The sequence below is a fragment of the Pyxicephalus adspersus genome, chromosome 4, assembly GCF_032062135.1.
Source record: "Pyxicephalus adspersus chromosome 4, UCB_Pads_2.0, whole genome shotgun sequence".
Taxonomy (NCBI): domain Eukaryota; kingdom Metazoa; phylum Chordata; class Amphibia; order Anura; family Pyxicephalidae; genus Pyxicephalus; species Pyxicephalus adspersus.
In genome coordinates this window covers 134,735,953-134,760,750 of record NC_092861.1, presented here as the reverse complement: position 1 = coordinate 134,760,750, position 24,798 = coordinate 134,735,953, and the positions used below count along the sequence as shown (strand labels likewise).

The 24,798-nt window shown below is 36.0% G+C and overlaps 1 protein-coding gene across 26 annotated transcripts in view; it reads right to left on the bottom strand.

Moving 5' to 3' along the window:
- Positions 1-24,798, bottom strand: part of NRXN1 (neurexin 1) — an 892,798-nt gene that overhangs the window by 73,393 nt on the left and 794,607 nt on the right. For all 26 annotated transcript variants that reach the window (XM_072409697.1, XM_072409698.1, XM_072409708.1 and 23 more), the window contains one exon: positions 21,238-21,409. In XM_072409697.1, coding sequence (XP_072265798.1) covers positions 21,238-21,409 — 172 coding nt within the window. The remainder of the gene's footprint in view (positions 1-21,237; positions 21,410-24,798) is intronic.

The window sequence follows — 24,798 nt, the reverse complement described above, 5'->3', positions numbered from 1 at the left end:
TGATTCACATGTTATTCTTCAATAATTGCTCATGCATTGGCATTTTAAGAAGTCAAATATAAAATAAGTGGTGATTATTATATAGCAACTGGCTCTTCTTAGCTCAGTGATGATTAAGTGTAGCCAGTCAAGGAAGGCTATCACAGGACATAAAAGACAAAGGTAGTAATGTTAGACGTGAAGGGCATTGCTATTTTTAAATACTTTCTACTATATTCTCTTTTAATTAAAATATTACACACAGAAGGACTTTGAAATGCTTTTAAAAGAGATGTGCTGAACATTCTGGGAGGTTACCAAAGTGACCTCTTTGCTGTCATTCATTATGTGAAATACAGCTTTAACAAACTACTACAGAAATAGTTTCCAAAAAATCAATTAAGATTCATTTTAAAAAAAGTAGCAGTAAATGTTACAACTGCATTTTATTTCAAATCTCATACTTTTAATACTAAAGACATTTTGGACCCATTATTTTCCATTATAAAACCTCTAATGTGTGTAGCGTTAAGATATATATAGGTTTATAAGGGTCACTGAGAGTCATTTTATGTTTGTAGTTTAAATTCATGTGGTTGGCCACTCCTGAGCACATAGGGGATCTGTGCACATAGGGGATCTTAAACAAAGGTACATTTTTCAGGTCCAAATTAAGCCCTAAAATGCATATAGAAAACAAAGCCTACCTGTTCTGAGCCTTATTTTCTCTATCCAGATATAGCTGTACACCCACTCCCTGTTTTGGAGCAAAATGCAAAATAACATGATATCTGGAATTTCAAATTTACAATTAACACCCATTCATTGGTAATGAAGATATACAGCCCTAGTGAGCTGCATCTAAGCGGCAAAGTGAACCACAGGATCTGGAAGCGGTATCCTCAATGGTAGTGATAGTCTTATTGAATGGTGCATCTGCCCTTGGCAGTCAGTAACCTACTAAAGTCAGTGGGCTAGAATCAGATGTGAAATTCGTTTATCTTGCAGAGTGAGAAAACAGTCAAAAAAGATTACTTTCCTTTTTGTCCAACCATCTGAACTAAAACAAACTCCCCTTACTCTCCATACACATACATACCTGGGTCTTGGGACATTGCATATTGGGAATACTGGCTGTAGGATGTAAATTAGGGTGCGCCATTGTGGCAAAAACTAGGTGGGTACGAGACTGTGGTGAAGGGGGAGTAAGGGAAAGCAAGAGTAAGAAAACTTTGAAGTTTTTTTTACCCTTTATTCTAAGTGTTGTGTGGTCTATCAGTTTTTATTACGGGCTCAGCAGGAAGACGGAAGGAGTGTCCTTCCTGTACCCATTGCTTTATACTTTTTCTTCTTTCTGTATTGCTAATCAAACTTACACATCCAAGGCACGTTTAATTCAGACTCTTATTTTTTACCTTTTATTTTTTTTTATTTTCATGCGAACCTAGTTGGTGTTCCAGCATTAAAAAAAAGGCTTGTTTCACGATCTGCAGAAATAACAATAAAGGGGACAGACGTACCGCGGCAATACCTGAATAAAAAAACTGGCACACCAAGCAGAAAGAATATTCTCCCTGTAGGGATTTACACTTCGAACATTTATTTGTAACTATAATGTTTCTTTCATTAAATTATATAGTATTTCACCTTGAAAAGTTTTTTTTAGCTAAATACAATAATACTATAATAAAATCCCATTAAACATACTTTACATGAATATATTCTTGAAAGACGATTCCTTTTCTGGAGGCAGATGGCCATATTTTCTTTATTCCATGTGATCCAAAAACACCTTTTACATCTCAAAAACAATACACAGTAAGCCATGTAGCAACCAACTGTTCCGTGTTTGTATACCACTTAGGTGCTGTTATTTCTGAAGTGTCTCATTTGTCTGGAATACCAAACCCAAAAAACACTGTTAAAGCTTTTATTCCTTTTATAAAAATAAAGTGTTTCAGGAACCAGACATTTCCTAAGAGAAATAGAAGCTCTGGAGATTGTTTCAATGTATCTGTCTTTCTGGATTAACATGGATTTACTTGCAAAAATTAATCCTAATAAACTGTATCTTTCGAGGGGATCTTGTTCTGTATTATATTATCCATCAAATAAATGTACTCCACTAAAATGTGAAGAGGCAATACAATGTACAAATTAAACTATCCGTACGCTATCATCTTCCATATAAAATATCGGCCATGATATTCGTCTCTACAAAAGTTTTAAGTGCGAGGTGTTTGGCAATATACATGCTTGTCACTACCGATATAAAAGTGAACAAATGATAAGCATAAAGCTTAATTGAAGACATCTATTTGTTGTCAAGCAGAAATCATTTCGGCTGTGGGGAAAGCGACGAGGTGCAAATAAAACACAGGTCAAAGTTTTGCCGTGAATTGTGTTTGTGACATTGCGTACGACAGCTGAATAGTAAAAAGTGCCTCCGCTTAGCCACTGGAGACTATAAAATGACACAAACAACAAAAAGATAGGAAACTTAAACAGTGGGGCACGCCAAAACAATTAAAAATTCTTTGAATCTTGGCCCAAAGAGTTGGATAAATAACAAGCTACTGTTCTTGTTAATTTTCTCTATACTAAGTACTATAAAATACTAGAGGTACTATAAAGTACTATAAGTAAAATATATAAACACATAAATAGGAAAATATATATAATATTTTATCGAAGTATAAACAGGCACTGGTTCCAAAAAATGGTCTACTGCTTATTAAAGAGCCCCCAGTATATAACATTTTACAGATAGGGAAGAACATGACACTCTCTTGGGTAGATTATAGAGGCAAATGAGAACTAAACATTGGACACATTCTTCAGTCTTCAGTCTTGCCATGATGCCATGACTTCATTTGGCTTGAATCAAATCCCATAAAAGTGCGCATGGAGTACTTTTTTAAGGTTCTTCTAGATATTATGTACAGCTACACCTCAGCCTTGCTGTTATATATTTATATACCCAAGGTGTACATATATTTTAGCTGAGTTTATATATTGTATATGTATATATATATATATATATATATATATATATATTGTTTTTATAGTTATATATCTCCCCTCCTATCGAGTGTTATTTCCCTCACCTCCTAGATTGTAAACTCTTCAGGGTCTTCTCCTCTTCCTGTGTCACTGTCCATCTTTGTCTGTCACTTGCAACCCCTATTTAATGTACAGTGCTATGTTGGCACTATATAAATCCTGGTATTAATAATATTAATAATAATTTTATATATATATATATATTATAGGTGGGTTGTCCATCAAATCAGTGCATCTATGGTCTAATCTCTACATACACCCTCCAGGGGGCCAAAATACTTCAAACTACAAACATCCCCACCTTTACCAATAACAAGGCAGTCAAGGAAGTTGTGATTAAATATATATATAAATATATATATATATATATATATATATATATATATATATATATATATATATATATTTATATGTTCCTGATTTTCCTTCTGAAATATTTCATCTCTGCCCTTTAAATATGCTGTATGCAAAGAAAATATTAATTTGTATATAGGTGATATTTTGACAATAAAAGAACAGTTTACAATTCTACCTTTTTCTGCCTATGTAATAATGTGTTTCCAGATAAAAGCCTCTAGAATTTTATTAGCACTGGATATATAAGGCATTAGGTGATAATAGCAAACAGAAATAAGGAAAGCTATAGAAGAAAGCTATGCTCATCCAGGGATTCTGTAATGGATGTCTTTTTGAGTCAGCTGAGTAAATGGCCACATTGCATGGACCAAAATTTGATTTTCTGCCATCAAATCCAGTTTCTATAATTGACACTTCACAAAAGTTCTATTGTGTTATATAAAAAACAAAAGCTTCTTCCATCGCCTGACTGCAATATGTGTCCAGACTGGAGATGCATTGTCAATCTTTCTGTTATACAAACAGTCACTCCAAGACAGTTTCCTTCACCGTAAACTAATAACACAGAATGCTATGGGATGCCACAAAAGGCGAAAGAAAGGTCAAACTGTTGAATTGAATCTCTTTGTACGACTGACAAAAGCAGTCAATCAACTTTATCATCACTTATTATTGGAAGGTCAGATAGGAGGACTGGCTTTCTGAAATCTCAAAAAAAGTTTATTTGTTTTATTTCAAACATTATTACCTCTGTCTGCGCTAAAATGCAATTTACTTGTTTTTAAAATGAAAAAAAAAAAGAATCTGGTGTGTATAAAACAGCAGAAAGTTCATATAATACCAAACTTTGATGGACATAATAGACCTGTTTTATATATTTAAGTCTAAATAAGGATTTAAATAACAAACTAAAGTGACAAGGTGCTATCTTCTTAAGAACAAATGACAAAATAGAAAAAAAACTAAAAAGCTACACTGTAGTGGCAAGAGAAAAAAAATAAATAACATGATGGACAAATTTTTCTGTCGCTGGGAAATAATAGATAATGATGCTTCTGTATTCTAACTACTAAAACATAGCAAATTTAGATAATGCACATGTTCACATAGGGGTCTATTTATAAAACAGGGAATCAGACAATCCCTCAAACATTCCCTCGTGGGAATTGTCGAGGTCCATGTGTTTCCCCTAAACCACCTATACTCATCTTCAGTGTGCTCCACCATTGCTCCATGTGTTTTGTGGTGCTATAAAGATGGAGCCAATGGTCAAGCTCAAACACTGTCATATAAGGAATGGGGCAGGACATTTATTCTACATAAGCCTACAGACAACATGGAACTTACACACGGCAATCTGCTCCCAAGAATGTCCCATTTTGACTTCATAAATATATTGGACCAATATTTTTTATCCTGTTAATAACAAGTTTGGAGGTCGGGAAAAGAGTCATTTGATTGTTAGTGCCAATTAACCTATAACACCGGCATCGAAAAGCCTAATAATAGACTGTGCTGTTAATATATAAAGTACAAATAGTCTTTAATGTGTGTTATATGTGTAATTACTAACAAGCACAGATACTTAGCAATACATAAATATGGTCTCTCCAATGTCAGTAAAATGTATACTACAAGCCTCAGATGTCTAAAAGTGTGTGCAGAAATACTTTGGTAACTCCTTGAAAAAAAATACTAGCTGCTCTACCAGAAACACATAACGTCTTCCACCTCTTTCAACTTCCTAGCCAATAAGAACTGTTTATAAAGTGGATACTTGTACAACTAGAAAATTTGCCTTAACCTTTATCTTTTGTTTCAAGATTTTTATTTTCCATTAATTTTTACCTTTTTCGCTTTTACTGAGTTTTTTTTTATAATAGTAGCTGAATGGTACCAGCTTATATTGGATAGCATTACCATAATGAAAGGTTCTGCAGCATGGAGGTAAGGTATGGTATATCCTTAATGATATCTCTGATACTCTGATACTAAAAAAAAATTGTATCAAAAAACTAGACTTTCAGGCAGTAATCCATGGATTGGAATGAGCCTACTGATCACTGGATCAGATTAGGGAGTTGGCAAGCAAATCTTTTTTTCAGGTCGCAGTTACCTCTGCAGTGTTGCCCCACTATGCCTCCTAAATAACTTGTACATGGTAGAATTACCTTTATTAAGTTTTCTAAAAAAAAAAGTATCAGGAAACAAAATGGCTTCCTCCGCACTGTGTAGGAGTGAATATACTTTGATCTCTCTCACAGAGCATCCCAAAATCCACTGACATTTGAAAGGACTGAGCAATGATTACTTTGTCAGTTGTTCTGAAATAATGAGGGCCATTGTGTCAACTGACATTTCTTACATATATTTTCACATAAAAAGCTAAATTAGTGTGTCTCATAATTGCTGCATTTCAATAGAACTTGCAGTTATGCCTTTTAACCCCAGAACCACTTTTTTGTATGACAATGAAAATTCACCAGCATAACTTTTTTAGTTAGCTGCTACTCATTCATATATCTCCCTGGATGTAATGAGTTCCTTGTCCCATATGTGTGTCTTATTGTATCTGTAAAGATGTACTGATTGACGTAACACTTTGAAGCCTGTCCAATTATATTTTACTCATAGAGTTCTGTTGTTGCTTTCTTTTGTTTTTGGCATCTTTTAGATGCATGTTCTTACATCTTGCTTGGTTATTGTTAGATTATTGTAAATAGACGTCACTCAGCACTACACAACACAAGCACAACGCTGCATGGTGATGCAGCATAGAGGAACTAGATGATTATGAAAAGTAAACCCTGAAATAAAAGGATTAAGGTATTATAGGTAAAGAAAATGTTCTTTTAGCAAAGAGAATGTTCATTTTGGAAAATGAGCTTAGTAAACAGGGTGACTTTAACTTTATATTTATCCCTGAGCTAGATGTGAACTTAAAAAGTGGAAATTTGCTATAGTATAGGAAACATTTAAAATGTAATTGTGTCTGTGCTGTACAGTTAAAATCTACTTTTTGTTTCAAATTCTATATAAAAAAAAAAACTTCCAAGTAGGAATTAGGTTCAGGTTCACTGCTACCATGGATTTACAATTAGTCTTCAGGATCTGCAAGGTTTGAGAAGGATTGAGAAGTAGGTGGCAGGTCACCTCCTGAATTAGGGAACTTCCTATGATGGAGTGCATAGCCTTGGAAATTTTTAGCTAAAATTACAAGAGACAAAAATTTGAAGGAATATACGAGGGGGTGCTGAGAAGTTCCTGGCTTTGTCCCCTTCCAGATGAAGCTGTAAAATGAGTGTGGGGGCATATGACAGCCTAATATCTTAGTATGTAACTGTGCAATTATCAGGTCTTTGCGATTCTTAAAACTGTTTTTTTTCTTTTATTGAAAAGCTGTGATGGCAGAGGCACAAGCAAGTTTCACGTCTTTGGAGTTACCAGCCGTCATGAAGCAAAGGACATTCACACTGAGATGTCACAAACACTGGGGGAGAAGTGTCCTTCGTAAAAGCACTGTCAAAACCTGGATATCTTGTTTCAAGACTGGGCATTTCACCCTTGAAGATGAGCCCCGCAGTGGGCGCCCCCCAACTTCAACTGACCCGGCAACCTGCGATGCTGTCCATGAGTTGATTATTGTGGACCGGTGAATATCTTAAAAAAAGATAGCCCAGATACTTGACATCTCACAGAAGCATGTTGGGTTTGTTATCACGACTATCCTAGCGATGAGCAAGCTTTCAGCCAAGTGGGTGCAGAAATGTTTAAACAGTGATCAGAAGAAGGAACGAGTTGAAGCATCCAAAGCCGTTTTGGCCCATTTTGAAGCTGAACAGGACATTTTGGCTAGGTTAGTGACTGAGAATGAAACTTGGCTCCACATCTATGATCCTGAAACCAAGGCACAGTCAAAGGAATGGCGCCACAGCGGGTCCCCACAGCCCAAGAAGTTCCAAACACAGAATTCGGCCAAAAAAGTCATGGCGCCTGTTTTTTGGGTCTGGCTCTCTTTTTGTGAAAGAGTGGGCCCACAGGAGTGATATATTCATTCTGTGTTGGAGCTGTTAGTGTTTTCAATTCTGTGTATAGAGGTCGTTTTTCTTTATTTCATTTTGGCATTGGTACATGCACCCCCCACCCCTTCAGTAGTGCTGGACTTACTATGCTATTAGTTTGACAACAGCCTTCTTTGGCCTACAATAGTAAGATTTGAATAACAAGATTTCACTTTGAAGAAATTATTAGGTTTTAATTATTTTATTAAGTTTACAACCTTTGATATAAACTTCTCATGAACTGAACCTAAGCACTCACTTATACTTATTTGGGTCGGCCAGTGTTCATAGGCACTATTGTATTGATTGCTGTTCTCCCTATTGGAAAGGAGGCTGTCCCCAAGACTCTGCAGTCCAAATATCTCCGTAGATAGACATCTGCTACTTACTATCTGCTACTGCCTGCACTGGTTGTTGTTGATTACTCCATCAGATAGCATGTTGCATGGATTTTCCTGACAGATAAAGTTGTATAAGTGTCCTAATGATTTTAGGTGCACCCTAGGTAGGGTTAAGATATTCACAGCCTGGAGGCCAGACAGTGTGTGGCTGATACCTAGAAGCTGCATTTGGTGTTGAAAAGCTTATGAAATGTACACTCTAGCTGCTGTTTGGTTTGGGTTACATTTGGGTTACCTTCCTTTAATAAATCATACAGTAGCTTTCTGACTTTTGTTTCTCCTTGCATAACTAAAACTTCAAATGCCCCCTATGCCACCATCTGTTATATGTACAGGATGTGAACGGTAGCCCTACAAAACGATGAAAAGACATGGGTTAGACATGGCTACTTTGCAGAACTTACTTCATCAATGATGTAAAATTATCTTGAATTGTACGTTTTATTAGGCTGCTTTAGCAGCACCTCAGTTCATTGTAAAAAAAATATTTTTTTCCTGTCCAACAGATGCAACAGGAAGTAAAAAAAATATCTACAAAGTCAGGGGATTTCCTCTTCTACGATGTAAATGTTTCTCCATTAAATATTTTGCCTCTCTTCTTGTTCTGGGGACAACTGTAAACATTTAGATTTTCCCATCACTTTCCGTCTCAGTGGTAATTGTCTTCAGGACAGCCAAGAAGATAAATTATGCAGAGGCACAGACAGCAATACAATATAACATAGTATATAATAACATATACCATAGTTATACAAAAGGAAAGTAAAAATTCTTGATTGCTATCCCAGGTTCCAAATAATTTTAACAGAGCAAATAAAGAATGGGTGTCTCTTTAAACACCTGCAACACATTGGATTTTATGATGAGAAAGTTTGAATAAAATTAAATTTGGACTTTATACATTCTGCATTTGGTATTTTCCCTCCTTGTACAGTCATTCACTTCTTGAGAAAAAATCAAATGTCCTGCCTGAAGGCTGAACTGCCCAGGAAGATACATTTTCTTCACACTGCTTAAGACTTAACTTAGAACATCTACTGATTTCAGAGACTCTGCACCCAACACCCTTCTACGTCCAGCAATAAACATTTAACAGAGGTTCTCATTCTGTACTCCAAAATTATTGTAAAAACAACTTGACCGTACATATATTTCAAATGCTATGAAAATAGTCTTTAATTTAGGGGGTATGCACATTCCCACCCCTAACCTATTCCTATTATTTGACTATGCAGGGATGCCTTTCACAGTACAAGATTTTCCCGTTTGCCCACATTCTTCTTTATGGTTTAACAGCTTTGCAAGATCAGATAAACAAACATAGACATGTGAAAAACACTTATGCTCGTGCCAAAATTGAACAAACATTAAACTTTGTACTGATAATAAACTTGTGCAATGAAAAGGCAATGGTTGCCTTTTTGGGAATTTTAAAGCATTTAAGCCTATCTTTTGCTTCCTATTATATCATCCTAATGCTTTGTATTCCACCAGGAACTTAGCTAGAAATTTGAATTGGAAGCATTGAATTTTCTGAAAAGATGAGGACAATAATTCCCTTTTGGGGTTTTCATATTCTCTTTATAGGTTGCTACGATTTCAAAGTCTTCGGCATTTGGAACAACCATGGAGGAACTGATAGCAAGCATGGATTGTGACTTGGGACTGTAGTCAGTTAACAAGGCGCGCAATCTTCATTTCACAATGATAGATAGCTTTCACACAGTTTGTCACAAATAATGGCTGCATTACCGGCAGGAACAATGGCATAATGGAAACATTGTGTCCGGCTCATAGTCCAAATTCCCATTAGTTTACCTCCCTATGGCTTTCGATATTTAGGAATTAATAAGGCCTCAGAAAACAACAAACAACAGTCAAACACAATAAAGCAATTCAATAGATTTGAGGTTTTCAACAATTATAATGTTTTAATTAAATTAAAGAATTATGAGAAGGTTTTATTTTATAACATGCCATAGGGAAAATTAATAAGAGAAGGAGGAAGTGTCCTGTTTGTGCACAGCAGCAACAAATCCAAATTTAGTAATTATTTTGTAATGTTTTAAATTGTATTTGGACTTTGGTTGGTTGACAGGTGCAGTAGAGATACTTTTGTTTAATAACAATGACAAATATACAGAATAAGCTTTTTTTTTAATAAAGTTTGAACTTAGGGAAAAACTTTTCCGTTACAGGGGCTTCCATTTGGCTCAGATTTTTCCAACCTTTCATTTTGGACACAGTGACAGCTAAGCTGACATTTCCCTCACTTTTTAGTGATTTTCTTTTTTTGTCTTCTTGGAGGAAAGTGAATGTAAATCTCGCAAACAGAAAATAAATGTAATATACTTTACTTAATAAACTTTCAGTATACCTAAGCATTTTTTTTTTGCTGTAATTTACTTGTAGTTTAGAAAATCTTATGCTTATTGAAAAACAACTCTGTGTCTAGTAGGATCTTAAAATGTTATGCCTAGCTAGCTACAAGGGGAAAAACGGGAGAGGTTGCTGCTTAGAATATGTCCTGCGTACAGAACACCACAGGTCCTAGTAATGATAAATAATGGCATTTCTGAGAAAGAAAATCTGTTCTGTGTCAGCAGCACAGTGCCAGAAGTAGCCCTAAGCCAAGGGGACCTGAGGACTTCTCGCCAAGCCTGAAAGTGGCATTTAAATTTGTGCATTCTTGCCTCAGAGATATTTTACTGTAAAAGAAGTAATCTCTTTGCTACGGCAATGCTGTAACATGCACATACTTTCTTTGAATGCTTTTGGCAAGGTACACAGATACTCTAAATAACAGAAACAGATGCTTGGGGAAATGACGGCAGATGGGTGCTTTAGGATTGCAGAACTATTTCAAGCCGTCCACATGAAAAGTCAATGACATTGCTTGACCTTTAGCCATGGCTGGTACTGAAGTCATAGAACAGAGCTCTACTGTCAAGAAGCAGCATATAAGAGTTTGACCATTGCTTAATAACTGATTACTTTCTCAAATGTACATTGCTTAAAAATAGTTTAAAGGTCAATTCTGAGCTAATATTTTTTATGTAGCATCTGGAATATGCAGTCCAGTTTTGGGGACAAATTGACAAAAAAAAATTATTGTGGAATTAGAAAGTTTTAAAGTAAATATAACAGGGACTGCTGATCAATGGAATTTCCAATTGCCTCACCGGATCAAGAACCCCCCGTTTGAGGAAATTAGACCAGGGTCAGGTATTTGGGATATGTTTATTTCACTAGTGGTTGAAGGTGATGGTATTTTTTCAACCTAACTGACAATGTAACTATCTAGTGTCCCTAAAAATTAGGAAACTTTGCAATGATCACTTTTAAGCTGCCCCTATTATACCATATATTTATCATAAGGTGTCCTAGATCTTCTGGGCTAAATAACACCCAGGTTGACTAAACCTGAAAGACTAAGGAAAGACCTTATGTGCAGGGTGTATTGTTCCAACATCCTGAATATGTAGCCCAGCACTCACAGCGTTTGGTACCAACTAGAAGGGGGAGATGATTAAACAGAACCTAGCAGGCCAATATTAGACACCCTTAGCATGAAGCCCCAGAGCTGGGCTGTAGAAAAAAATTAGACTTGTGGGTTATAAAGGTATAAGCAAGAACAGAATCTCCACCAACCTATATCCATACATTCTGGATCCATACCTATGGCTTTTCAAAATAAACTGGAGTGGGTAGGTGGATAGTTTGTCCCAATGTACACCCCTGGTGGGTATTAAACCTACAAACCTACAAATTCAACCACTGGCTAGCAAAATATGGGTCATACAAGTATACATTTATTGACCTGAAATATCACAAATTTGACAATTAGTCAGGGAAGATGATAGATGAATTTGGTTAAGCCATTTACCCCATATAAAAATATTTAATCCATGTTTACAAAAAAGGGAACTCTTACTTCCCATCCTAAACAGATGGTAGATGTATTTGCCTCCTAGTATCGGACATTATATGCTGCTTGCCCTTAACAGGAACACATAGGTAGAGAATTTCTTGGTAAAACCAATATTCCTACAATAAACCAGTCTCAGTTGGAATATTTAAACTCATCTATCACTTTTGAGGCCACTATAGAAGAAAAAAAATAAAAAAAACCTTGTAACATCTTTTAAAATAAACTACAAAACAGACACGGAAAGGTCTTTCCAATAGCTTTTTTTTTTATTATCATTAAACAGTAACATCTGCAGTGGATGGTGTATTCCACAGTTGAGAACTGTCCTCATCTACTTCAAGTATCTTAAACCATCAGAAATGATGGAACTAGGCTGTTGCATCAAAGCTTAGGTATTCAGAAATTAGACCAAAGTAAACAATTTACTGTTGCAAATGACATGTTGTGAGCATCTGAAAATCAATATCATTTTGTAAGACAAACAGCATTGATTGGGAGTGGGTCCTGTGAAAGTGCTGCTTTATCAATAGAACTCATGGCATCAGATTTTTAGAAAAATATTTTCTTTACTCAGGTTGGATTAAAGGGTTGGATAGCAGCCCTTTTCTTGAATTTTTATTTTGACAATCTGTTATTATTAAAAACTCTAGATAGGGATTTGCAGGTAATTCACAGTGATGACAGAGTAGGACACTAAAGGATTGTCCACCTCGGTCTATACACAATCTTCCATATCTTACCATGGAGGGCTTTCTTCCCACTGTTATTTTTATGGTGTTAGAGCAAAAATGCATCCTAGAACCTGCTAAGAGCTGAATACAACAAATACAACACTAGTTCCTCCTTACATTTGCCGTCTATGCAATTTAAGTTCACACTTCAAGGGGACATGCATTCTTCAGCACTATCTATAATACAGCCATGGAAAAGAGATGAAGAACATGTTATGTACTCTGTATTTGACTTCCATACATTTGAGTAACATACTGAGGACAAAACATAAGAGTGAGTGTTAGAATTGGTTATCTTGAAAATTTTCCAGATTAAATGATCAGACTACAGGAAAGATAACATTTTAGCAATGGCAGCACCACATTTCTACCATGACATTGTGAATTTAAGCCCCACAACAGTCATTTCCACTTCTACTTCCATGTCATCTCAAGGTTTTCCGCTATCATGGCAGCCCTGTAACTCTGCCTTTTTCCATCTTGGCTAACATTATAATAGGTATTTTTAATAAAATATTAAAAAAAAATTTCTAGATACAAGCAATCTGCATCAGTCGGCAGACGCTACTCAGAAGCAACTGATAAGGAATAATGGTTTACAAGAAACTGCTGATTGTACAGTACATTGTGACATCTAATAGAAGCAATTAAAATGACATACTGTAGGTTTTCCCATGATGTGTATTCATCAGAACAAATGGTGTGGAAGATGGTGCTGTATTCCTTAAATCACAAATATTCATCATCATTAAATGGAGGATGAAGGGAAATTCATGCAAATCTAGAGAAGCTGTTACCTCAATGAAGCAGGAGGAGATTTCAACTATTATCTAATCCTACAATACAACTGCTCATTATGTCTCCATGAACAAACAACATTACAAATTAGACAATAAACAAATAAATAGGTAGAATGTTTCATGTTAGAGAACAACCGTAAAAATACAATGAGTGGGGAGTGACTGGGATGTATGATATGGTTTAATATCTATTGGTGACTTGTTGCTTTCCATTATCAGATATGCACTCCAATCACAAGTAAGCAAAGGAAATGTAGTGTACTGGTTGCTCCTTATTTATGGTGTTATGAAGACATTTTCTAACCTTGCTAAACAATGCCAGAATGTTATTCTTAGGCTTGCATTGATAGAAATGCAAACCCTTTGTCAAGTAAAACTGTTCTCATGTATTTGATCTGTGTACTATCAGTTTTTGATTTCAGGGATATTTTTAATGCTTCTCGACAAACAATACTTTCTTTTGGTGGATAAAAAAAAAACAATAGTATAAAGGTAATAATAAAAGCAAGAGCTACTCTGATTATCTTCTGTTTTATATCAGTGTTCTAACAAGTCTTCCCACCCATCAGATTCTCTTACCCTTCCTGTGCTCGCATGCCTAGTTCAGCCTTGGCAAGTTTTCTGTCCTTTACCATACATTTTTGCTGTCCTAACCAAACAATTGTTTCACTAGGGTTAAGGTCAGGCATTTACCAGGTTTTTTAGTGTTAGGGGTTAGTCCTGGGTAGGTTGGCTGGTGAGTAGGGTAAGACACAAAGCAGGAAACTAAAGGTTAGGTACTAAGAAGAGAGTTAGGATTAGGCACCAGGTAGGATGGTAAAGCTTAGGCACCAAGAAGAGAAGGGTTAGGGTATAGGCAACAGGAAGGAAGGATAGGGTTGGGTACCAAGAAAAGGAAGGTAAAGTCTTTGCAGCAAGAACGTATAAGGGTAAGGAACAATGCAGAAATGTGTTAAGGTCAGGCAAAGAATAGTAGAGCCTTTTTTTCGTATTTTTAAATATTTGCTACTAATTGGTAGTATTTGGAAATACTGGAACATCCTCTTCCACACTGACAGCAGGTGTTAGGGGACCACCCAGTAAACTAAAGAGAAACAACGTGGAACCTGGGCTACTGTAAAGGAGTTACTCTAGCAGGGAGCTCTTAGTGGATTTTAGGCTCGCAATAGACCAACTACTTAACAAAAGAATTAGCATCTACCAGTATTCACTAGTCAAAGCAGATATCTCTCTGTTATCAGCAATTTAAATTATATTATTCTGCAGTAGTTTTATCACCTACTATACAACTCATACAAACACTTTAGAATATCTGTAGTGTGTGGATTCCCTAAATTCCTCACCAACTTCTTTGTGTGGGCACACAGCTAAACCTCATTTTCTTTGGTTCTCCCTATATTCATAGCTAAAAGTTTTTATTTTTGACAAGAATGGTAACATCACTGTCCTTTTTGTTGCCTTTGTGTGCCAAATAAAACACTTTAACAACAAAGCGAGTGTTGTCACCCAAGAACAGCAACTTTATTACTGACTGACTAAAAGGACAGGCAAGCTTCAATCTATTAAGCTATATCAATATATTCAGCTTTAATGTATTGAATTTCTAAATTTCCTAGATTTAGATACACTTTAACTTGGAAGGTATAAATGGTCACCGTAGGTAAAAAACTGAGAACAAATGTACTTTTATTTAGTCCTTTATTCAGTTTTTTACATCTTAAGCCTTGGTTATTAGATCCAGTCTTTGATAGAGAAAAACATTATGATTCTTTCCTAACGTGCTGGGTCTGTACGCCAGAACAGCCACAGAACACATGTACAAGTGTACAGGATTAAATGTTATTACACACTTACAGTATGTGTCATGGTTATAGAATATAAATCTGAAGGTTCTCATACAGAATCAAAAACCATTTGTGGCAAGCCATACTGTGCTAATACGTATGATGCCGTCAAATTAATCATTCAGGTTTGTGATAGCTGTGAAGTCAGTGAGAACCTACATACAGTGTATGGGATTTAAAAACATGAATTATTTAGCATTTTGGTTTTAGACAAAAGGGATTTACTGGTGGTCTCAGATGTGGATTGATTTTACACAAACGATGGTAACCATGGATACTTAAAAATGTAGAAATCTAAATTTATTGTGCCCTTAACTTCTGAATATGTGATCATTTTGTTTATCAGGTTTAGCTTTTGCTAAAAGTTTAGAACGGAACCATCGTTTTTTAAAAAATGTTAGAAGATAGAGCTTTATGGTAAATGGGACTTTGTATGTCTCTTCTGCCAGGAAACTTTCTTCTTGTTTTCTTCTAGAAGTTTTTGTGACATAAACTGTCTGTGGTGCACGTGGTTTTCATGTAGGGTACTCTCTTGGTCCATTCTTCACACCTCTTAGATGTGGAGAAGGAGCTGGCTGCTGGGGCAATGTACACCCAGTGAGCAAGCATAGGATGTACACCATCAGTGGTCACTTAATAAAGTAAAAGAGAGGCCGCTAGGCTGAAAGAAGAAGTGGCAAAGAAGATGGCGTTGATGTAAGCTGAAACATAATGCATTTTTATTTTGGGTTCAGATGTGCTTTAGGTAATATGTAAAGTCTGCTGTATTGGTACTTAATTGGTCTAAAGTTTTTTTTCCATAAACAAGGGACTATAAATTGCCACAACCATTCTCAACCAGGGTTTCTCCAGAGGTTACTGGGGATTCCTCAAACTGTCCCTTGATTGACCTCTCTTTTGATTATGCCTGCATAGCCCTCTGGCCAACACCACTTAGTAGAGCCAGCTAATGGTGTTTTCAGTTTTAAAGGGGCATACTATGTACTTTGCACTGATCACCAAACATTTTTTCCCAATGACCCACAATATATTGGTTTTAGCTAGGGGTTCCTTGAAACATTAACATTATTTCCAGGGTTTCTCAAGGATAAAAATGTTGAGAAAGGCTGGGCTAGAAGGTTGAAACTTCAAGTCACGGCCATTCCTTTTTACACATATCCAAGGCTTTACATTTTGGTCTTTTTCAAATATTGCTCCACTGCATTTATTAACCAAATCCCATTTTTCACAGACTTAGGTCAGTATCGGAATAGAGAATCATGAAAGGATTAAATCAGGATTCTTTTTTTTTTTTTTTTAAACATTCTTTATTTAAAAAGCTTTTAAAACAAAATACAAAAAGAAACCGGGCAGGGGACATAGGATATTATAACTGCAAACATAAATCAAATGAAACAGGCACCTATATACACATCAGCCATAATAGTGATCCAGTCATATCAGTGCAAAATTGAACAAGAATAATACACCATAACTCAGAAAGTGCATGCAGAAAAAAGCAAGGGAAAACCAGTAATAAAGTTAATTGCACTTTCGGAACAAAAGCAAATAACATACTATTGGGGAGGGTCGGTACACAGAGGGAAGGAGACAGTGGGAGGGGTAATTAACAAGGTCCACCCCATAAGGGGTCTCACTTAGAAAAATTCTAAGTATATAAGGGTATGCTGAAAATTCAGTTTGAGGAAACCAGGTCCCTGTAGTCAGTAGTAAGCAGAAACTGTGACCAATAATACCAGGTATGTGCCACTTTCCTGCCCGTGCCCCTCACAGTGGAGGTAAGATCCTCCATCCGATGAATTTCGTTAATTTTACTTAACCACAAGCCAATCGTGGGCGGAGCAGGGTTTCGCCAGCCAGCAGCGATACAGGAAAGGGCAGCCACAATTAAATGTCTGACTACCGAGCTCTTGTACGCCTTCCTCGAGAAAGCATTGAGTTGTAGGAGAAAAAAGGCCGGGTCATCAGGGATATTTTGGTCTGTCATCTGTTGAACAATGGACCTAACAGTGGTCCAGAAATTCTGCAAAAGTGGGCAGAGCCAAAATATATGAAGCAGTGTGCCTTTCTCCGTCTGACACCGCCAACAACGGTCTGATATCTCTGGGAAAATGCGATGCAGTTTCTCAGGATTGCGATACTATCTCGAGACCACCTTGAAACAAATTTCCTGATATTTACTAGCAATGGAAGCTTTATGGGTCCAAAAGAGAATATTTTCTTTCTGTTCCTCAGAGAAAATCAGGATTCTTTATATCTTATTATACAGCTTCTTGGAATAGAAACTCCTATATACATACTCATACTGATAAGATAAGTTCACCTAGTCCCTTCGTATTGTGCAAAATGAATTCAAGTGTATGTCTGTTTGACCAAAGAATTTATCCTCATAAAAGATGCAACCAAACAGCGTACACAGATTTCTTCTGGAATCATGATAAAAGACTGTATTAGGCCACATTAATATGGGAAACAGAAGCTCGGGCTGAAAAGGTTGAGTTGGAAGGATGACAGCCCAAGGCTGACAGACAGGAGGCTAGAGACATGACTACGGCACTGCAGAAATAAGAAAACAAATGCTTATCGCCCCCAAGGCATAACTGCACCCACAGTCCCTTCATGCTGAAGCAGAACTGGTTGGGAAAGTCTATCAAAAAAAATCTCTGGCACAGCTGCTGCCACATTTTCTTTTTCTGCAGAGGGCAAATGCCACATCAAGCTTTTTAACGGAATTGACATAAAAATATGTAATGTGAGATCATTGCTGGGAAGGAAATTAAAATTAAGCATACAGCATAGCAGGACACTTTGCTTCAAGTGAATGACGCAGGATGAAAACATAAGAATGCATTCAAAAACAGAGCTAGTAAAAATGAAGGTCATGTAAAAATGCCGCTGAGGAGTGTGTATATATTATGAAAACCCCAATGATGAACCTATTTACTCTTCCATTTCGTGTTGAATACACAACTGATATTGTTTTGTGATGACCCTGCCAAAACTTCAATGCTGTACTGTGTTCTGTGCACCCTACACCCCTTTCTCAATAAATGGGGTTGATTTACTAAGAGAATATAGACTGTTCACATAGCAAAGTGAAATACCCTTCCAAGGGATATTCACTTTGCTTAATAAATGAGATGAACCTCTCCTGACATTAACCATCCAATCGAGTGCAATGAAAATGTTGCCTTTTTTCTTTTTTAGATTTCCTTGCATGTTATCGGGTATTCTTTGTAAAGGGAATTTTTACCACTGTGAACTAAGCTAAGTGAATTATCCTTTTCAAAGTTATAATTTTACTTGGTAAACAGCCTGCATTACTTTAGTAAAAGTTTCCAGACCTGCTGAGGTCACTGCTTTCTGTTCTAGAGTGACAATTTTGCTTCTGTTCGGATATCATGCAGCAAATTAGTGTTGTCACCTTGGGGTGGTATTGACTGGAGAACCCAATGAAAATTAAATCAAAAGATAAGTGTTATAGCCATTGCATTGAAAAATGGGTAGGCTACAATAAATAAAATATCTGACCTTGAGTTTAGATTCTTTAATAAGTATTTCTGGGCACATTTCTAGCTGTAATGTACTCAACCATTTAGGCCAAAGATATTTCTAGAAAAAAGAAAATGAAGATGATATATTTTTATTTTATAATTTAATTTTCTGCAGTGAAAGCCTTCTGAAACACTTAGTTCTCTTTGTCTACCATGCTGTTCTGTTCTTCATTGCTTGAATGGATGATTGCTCTTCTGCAAAGCTAATATTAACATATGTCCACCTAAAATTAGCACCAAGTTCTTCATGATGGGGCGTAACATGTGAAAGTTGTTTTCCGCATTCAGAAGCACTAGGAACAACCAGTCATGCCATTATAGTATATTGGTATGGATCAGCTATTCCGGTAATTATTTTCAGCTCTGGTGGTTAAAAATGATTGGCACCTGCTGACTTTCTTTACTTGCTCATCTGCTGCAATGGAAAGTCTTTAAGTTTTAGTATAACAGCTGTTGGCTTTTTTGTCACCTGAAGACAGCTGACAGTTGTCAAATGTCCTTTTTTGGCAACAATTAGGTTTAGAACAGGTCTATGCAATTTAATTGAAATAATTTCCTCATGTTTTCTTATAATTGAATAATAATTAGGCAGCTTCTACTCAGGAGATCCCAGCCTTCCATTTACTTCATAACATCAGAAAGGTTTTCCAAAGAAAATGTTGTTCATACACATTCTCTGATGCCTTGGTATATTGAATCAGCAGCAGAAGACATGTATGGTGGGCTTTCATAATGAGAGCTGCATATTACAGGATTATTTCACTATATTTTTAATATTGATTTACTTGTCTCTCTATTCAAAATTTAATAAATTTTGGTGGTTTTTTATTTATGTTGCAGTAAAAAGCAAGGTTCACCTTCTCAAATTACTTTCTGTTAGTGTAAGATGCACCCAAGAAAAAAGGTTAATGGGAAGATTTAGGTTATACTAAACTCATCCTTGTCTTCCACCCACAACACCCACACCAGGTGAGGATAACTTTACACTCCTGGCTTAATCCAGAGATATGCAGCTGGGGAGGATGCTACTGCATGGGACTTAGAGTGCCTCCTAATTACATTTCATCTGTATTGCTCAAGAAGCTTCCCAGAAGAATGGTGAAGTCGTGTCCAGGGACAGAAGACAGGGTAAGGTAGGTAAAATTTTGACTTGTTATTAGATTTACAGTTTAGTAACCATAAGTAATCTGTGAAAGGAAAGGGGGTCTGGCCAATTTAAGAACCCCTTTTACTTGGAAGGTCCACTTTAAGGTGAATATAAGACCAATTTTTTTTTAGTAAAGTATGGTAAGGCTACAAATATTTTTTTATCCTGTATGGGAAATTTTCTTTAATTTTTTACTTCCACACACAACATTTGAAGTTTTCCTCTCCAACTCCAACTTTATTAGAAATGGTCCGGTCCCTTGGACAAACAGAGATGGTAAATTTCCCTAATAGGGTAAGTGGGCCTGTCAAGGGTTCTTACTACTCCCTACTCTATTAACAAAAATATTTAGAAGCAGAATGAGTATACAAAAATGTAATTTCATACCTGTGTAACTTAGTTATACCTATTGAGCACACTACTGTAAAAAATAGAGAAAGATATGAATTATAAAAAATAAAAGATAAATGTGTTTATTATTCTATATTACCATCCATAAAATTCTACCTAATGTATATTACTATGATTTATTATTTCTGAACTTTGTTCGGAGGATGTTAGCATGTTCTTATTTTTTTATTTTTATATTTTTGTGAAACTGCTCACACACAGTCATCTAACCCAGGCAACTCGATCAGATGGCAATCTTATGTTGATAGAAAGCTCCTGAAGCAATCAGCAGGCCATTTTTTGGAAAAAAAAGGCCCAAACAATTTTGACTCCCCCGAAACAAGCTGTGCCAATAGCATCTAACAGTGATGTCAAGCCTGTCCCCTTCCTGCTACAATTACATTTACCTGTGAAGAATGTTCATATTTTAGACACATCTAGGCTATGGAGGTATATGAGGTTGGTCAAGCAGTGAATGCCTGTCCAACTACTTAGAATAATTCTAAAATGTTAATGAAATACATTTAGTTTTCTCTGGCACGAAAAAATACCCAATAGATATTTTGATATGCTCTCAATATAATACTTGATGATATACTCTCCCGCTTACTATAATGCAACATCAGATAAATGATTTGTCCATAATATGCGGTCAAAGTTTTTGTAAAAGGGAAAAAAATCTTTAAACTATCTAAACATTTTGTGAATTAAAAGGATCATAAAACAGTTGTCAAGATAAATACTTTGAATTTAAATAATGAAATCTTTTGTCAAATCCTTTCCATTTTGTCAATGAATCAGTTGGCTCTACAAAACCTTAGCTAACCTCTAAAAAGTCATACATTTTTTTTCATTGTTTAATTACACCTTCTGCAATAAATAATGCATCACTAAATGTTTATGCATCTCAACCCTATCATTTAACTTTGAAAAATAATTACAAAAAATGCCCAAGTTATATTTAATAAAATGTCCTTACCTGCTGGAAATCGCTCTATTGTTGGTAAGTTGTCGACTTGTAAGGTGGCATTACCCCCACTTCTCGTAAAACGTACCACGTGGTACTTTCCATCATTAATAATTGCATTAACTTCTTCAATTGAGATGTCATCCGTTCCCACATTAAATTTGACTCCGATTTTTCCTTGGTGCTGGAAACAAAGAAAAAAATAGCGCTAATTAGAATTTATCTTATGAAGAATGTGAAACGCGTCGAGCTGTCTTTCGTCTCTTAGGGTTTTATTTGCTGGAGCAAGTCTCTTGACATTTCACTAAGTCTGGGACATCTTGTTCACGGATAATTGATATTCTGAATCAGTTACAGTACTGTTACTGATGGATTGAATTTGTATTTTTCTCTTTGTCTTTGCAATTTACAAAAGCGAACAAAACCCTTTTTCCTGCTCCGTGGAACACATAAAAATGTGTGATTGAAAATTTACATTTTCTGAAGCCTTCAATAAACTCCACATGCTCAATAGACATTTAAGAAAAACATGTTTTTTCATGTGCAGGCCAGATTTTTTTTTAGGACTTTCTATTATTTATTGTCACACCTAGGTACTAGCTATATCTAGAAGTCAATGACCCTAAAATATCAACTCTATATGCAGCATCTCCCACATCTGAAATTTGGTTTGGTTACTGTAGAACCAAATAAATCCTATCTTCATTATAAATTTACTGTCGAGGAACATAGTGGGCAATGCTTCCATTTGCTGGTTGGCAGAGGCCGAATTCCCCAGTGGCCAATGGCAATGATGCCCAGCGTGTATATTACCATTGGGCACTGTAAACATTGACACCGTTGTCCATTAGTTTCCCGGCAATCATTAGCTAGTGGGAGTGATGTCCACAGTCAAGGATTAATGTGTAAACCACCCTTTTTTATGTAAACACCTTTTACTTTTATTTTTATTTTTTTTAGGTAATTAGGAAAAGTCACTTCAATAGGGTGCACTAGATGATAACCTAAAATGCCAAATGTAGCTACAGCTGGCCATAGGTAGGGGAAGATGTCCTGCTGTCATGCTAGAAGTCTGTAAACACCTTTAAAGTCTGGTAAAAATGAACTTTGTATGAAGTTATATTCTTAGCAGGTTATTCTTTAGATATGATCACATTTCAAACATTAGTTTGTTTTCCATTTTAAAAGCAGCAATGCTCACATAGCACGCAGTATGGTGCCTGGATCAACATTGGTAGGGATAATGATTTTTTCTTCTTGTTTTATATAGCTAAGATGAGTTTTTGTAGCCATAAAAAGGACCCCCCAATTTTAAGAAAAATTATTATTTAAGGATATAACTGTCAGCCACTATGTGCTTGGATTCAGGAACTCTGCAGATAAGTATTACAAAGGAGATCAGAAACATATAAAATGTATTTTTCCTATAATTTTTGTTAATAACAATGAAATATAAAGCTCAGCATGGCACAAATCAACGCTGTAACATTACACTAATACTGTAATTCCATCATCTGAAAAGAAAGCACACACTGAGTTCCATTTTTTTCTGTTCTATTATATGCTGAGATTCTGGATCAGCCAACAAATGAAGCAACCTAAGGAAATGTTTGTAAAGGGCTCTAAAAAATCCAAGGTACAGTAACGACATAAGTACGCTGGTGTCAGCATGTAACGAAGCACTGGAGCTCGATCTCTAATGGATGGGGATCACATTAGCTTCTTATCATTGCTATAGCTCCAGGATAAATGTAAAGTATACCAGAATTAGAATTGTTTTTAAGGAAGTCTTCATAACAATAGCTTGCCTAAAATCTTTTTAAAGTACATCATCTATTTTGTGAAATAAGTTCTGTATTGAAATAATATTGGATTTTAATATTGTTTATGTATTGTACTGATTTGTAACCTAAAATATGCATTACACGTCCACAAAAAGAAAGACAGTGGAGAGGATAGTGGAGGGTAGAAGATCTATATCCAAGGGTAGTAAAAATATATGAAATAATTCATATCTGTACATAAGAGATATTTTTGAGTTCTTTTTTTGAGATATTTGCCATGTTCTGAGAAACCCCAAGGGGATCAGGTAACCTACAGATCGGCTTGTGATAATTCTGTCTGTCTTCACTCAGACCTTTGTGTTGTACTAGTTGCCCTCAATGCTGTGTGGGGTGTTCAAGGTAGTCGTGCACCAAGAGATAGTTGAATCCCAATGGACCATAGGATAATAGTTGTAGGACAAATACCAAGAGCTAAATATAGACTAGGAAAGCAAACAATAGATATAGATCCCAAAAGCACAGACGGCCCAGCAGGGGCATCCGGAGACGTTCAAAGCATAGCAGGCATACTGCTGTATCAAACTTTACATTTAACATCTAACAGCAGCAATATAGATTAAGCTCCCATCCATTCCCTGAACCAATGAATTTCTCTAAAACATTACAACAGAAAGGCACCTACGTTTTAGCACAACTGAACCTTTGCTAACTACCTCTGATGGATCAATCAATTCTAGTTAGACATGTGTTGATGTTTACTTGTTTTCATGTCATACCATGGTTAGAAAGAGGTATGAGTATGTTCAGACTAGGTATTTTAAAAATGTACTAGACAAAATGGTTTCCACAAAAAAAAAATCATTAAAAGAGACTATTTGCAAAACACATCTGTTATGCTTAGACACTCTCCATATGCTCACATTGTTGTATGCCAAAGCAAATTCATCATCGGTATTGTAGACTTCAATTAGTTTATTTGCAAACTTGCAACCTTGATCACAAGTCGTGGGTCTTTTGATCAACCATTCTGATGGCTTTTATTTTTTCTTTCCTCCTAATTGCAAGCATCACATCTCACATACTTTTCTTTTACAGTTTGGGATATCAGGCAAATAATACAGTGTTTTATATAATGACGTAAGGGAAGTTTTTTGGCAACAGCCAATCAACTGCACAATGAGCTTGTCTGAAATATTTTATAGATATATTGTATTTTTGTTCAACCCTAAACTCCAAAGTTATTCACATAGGAGGCTAGTAAAATGAAAACATTGGGCAGACCTAAAGTTCCTCTTTTTGGTTATTACTATCCTACCGCCAGATTTGTCCATCAGTAAGGCTTACATCACTTCAATCTTGAGCAGACATGTTTGGCTATTTGCCACTCTCTACAGTTATTTTCTATGTAGCTACAAAGGACAGGTGCACCAGGATGTACAGAACTTTTACTGGATAACACAAGTAGTTACTAAATCTGCCTATTCTGTTTCTAGTTACAAAAGCTGCAATAAGGGCATCACTCAACGACTTAGTGAGACATTTCTGGATTCTGTGTAATACAGACCTTACTTCCCTGGAATGTTTCTTTCCAAGCAACATATACTACAGAGAAGGATTATGTAGCGGTAACAAATAGCTTCCACCAACTGTCCACCCAGCCTTTCATCTAGGAAGGGGCACTGGAAGGGTCAATCAACTTCTGATGAAAAATACATTTGTGCAAACCTTCCTAAAGCAACAGTTAATACTTACCTGTCTTGTTGCATATGCTGCCCATGTTTTTTTGTAA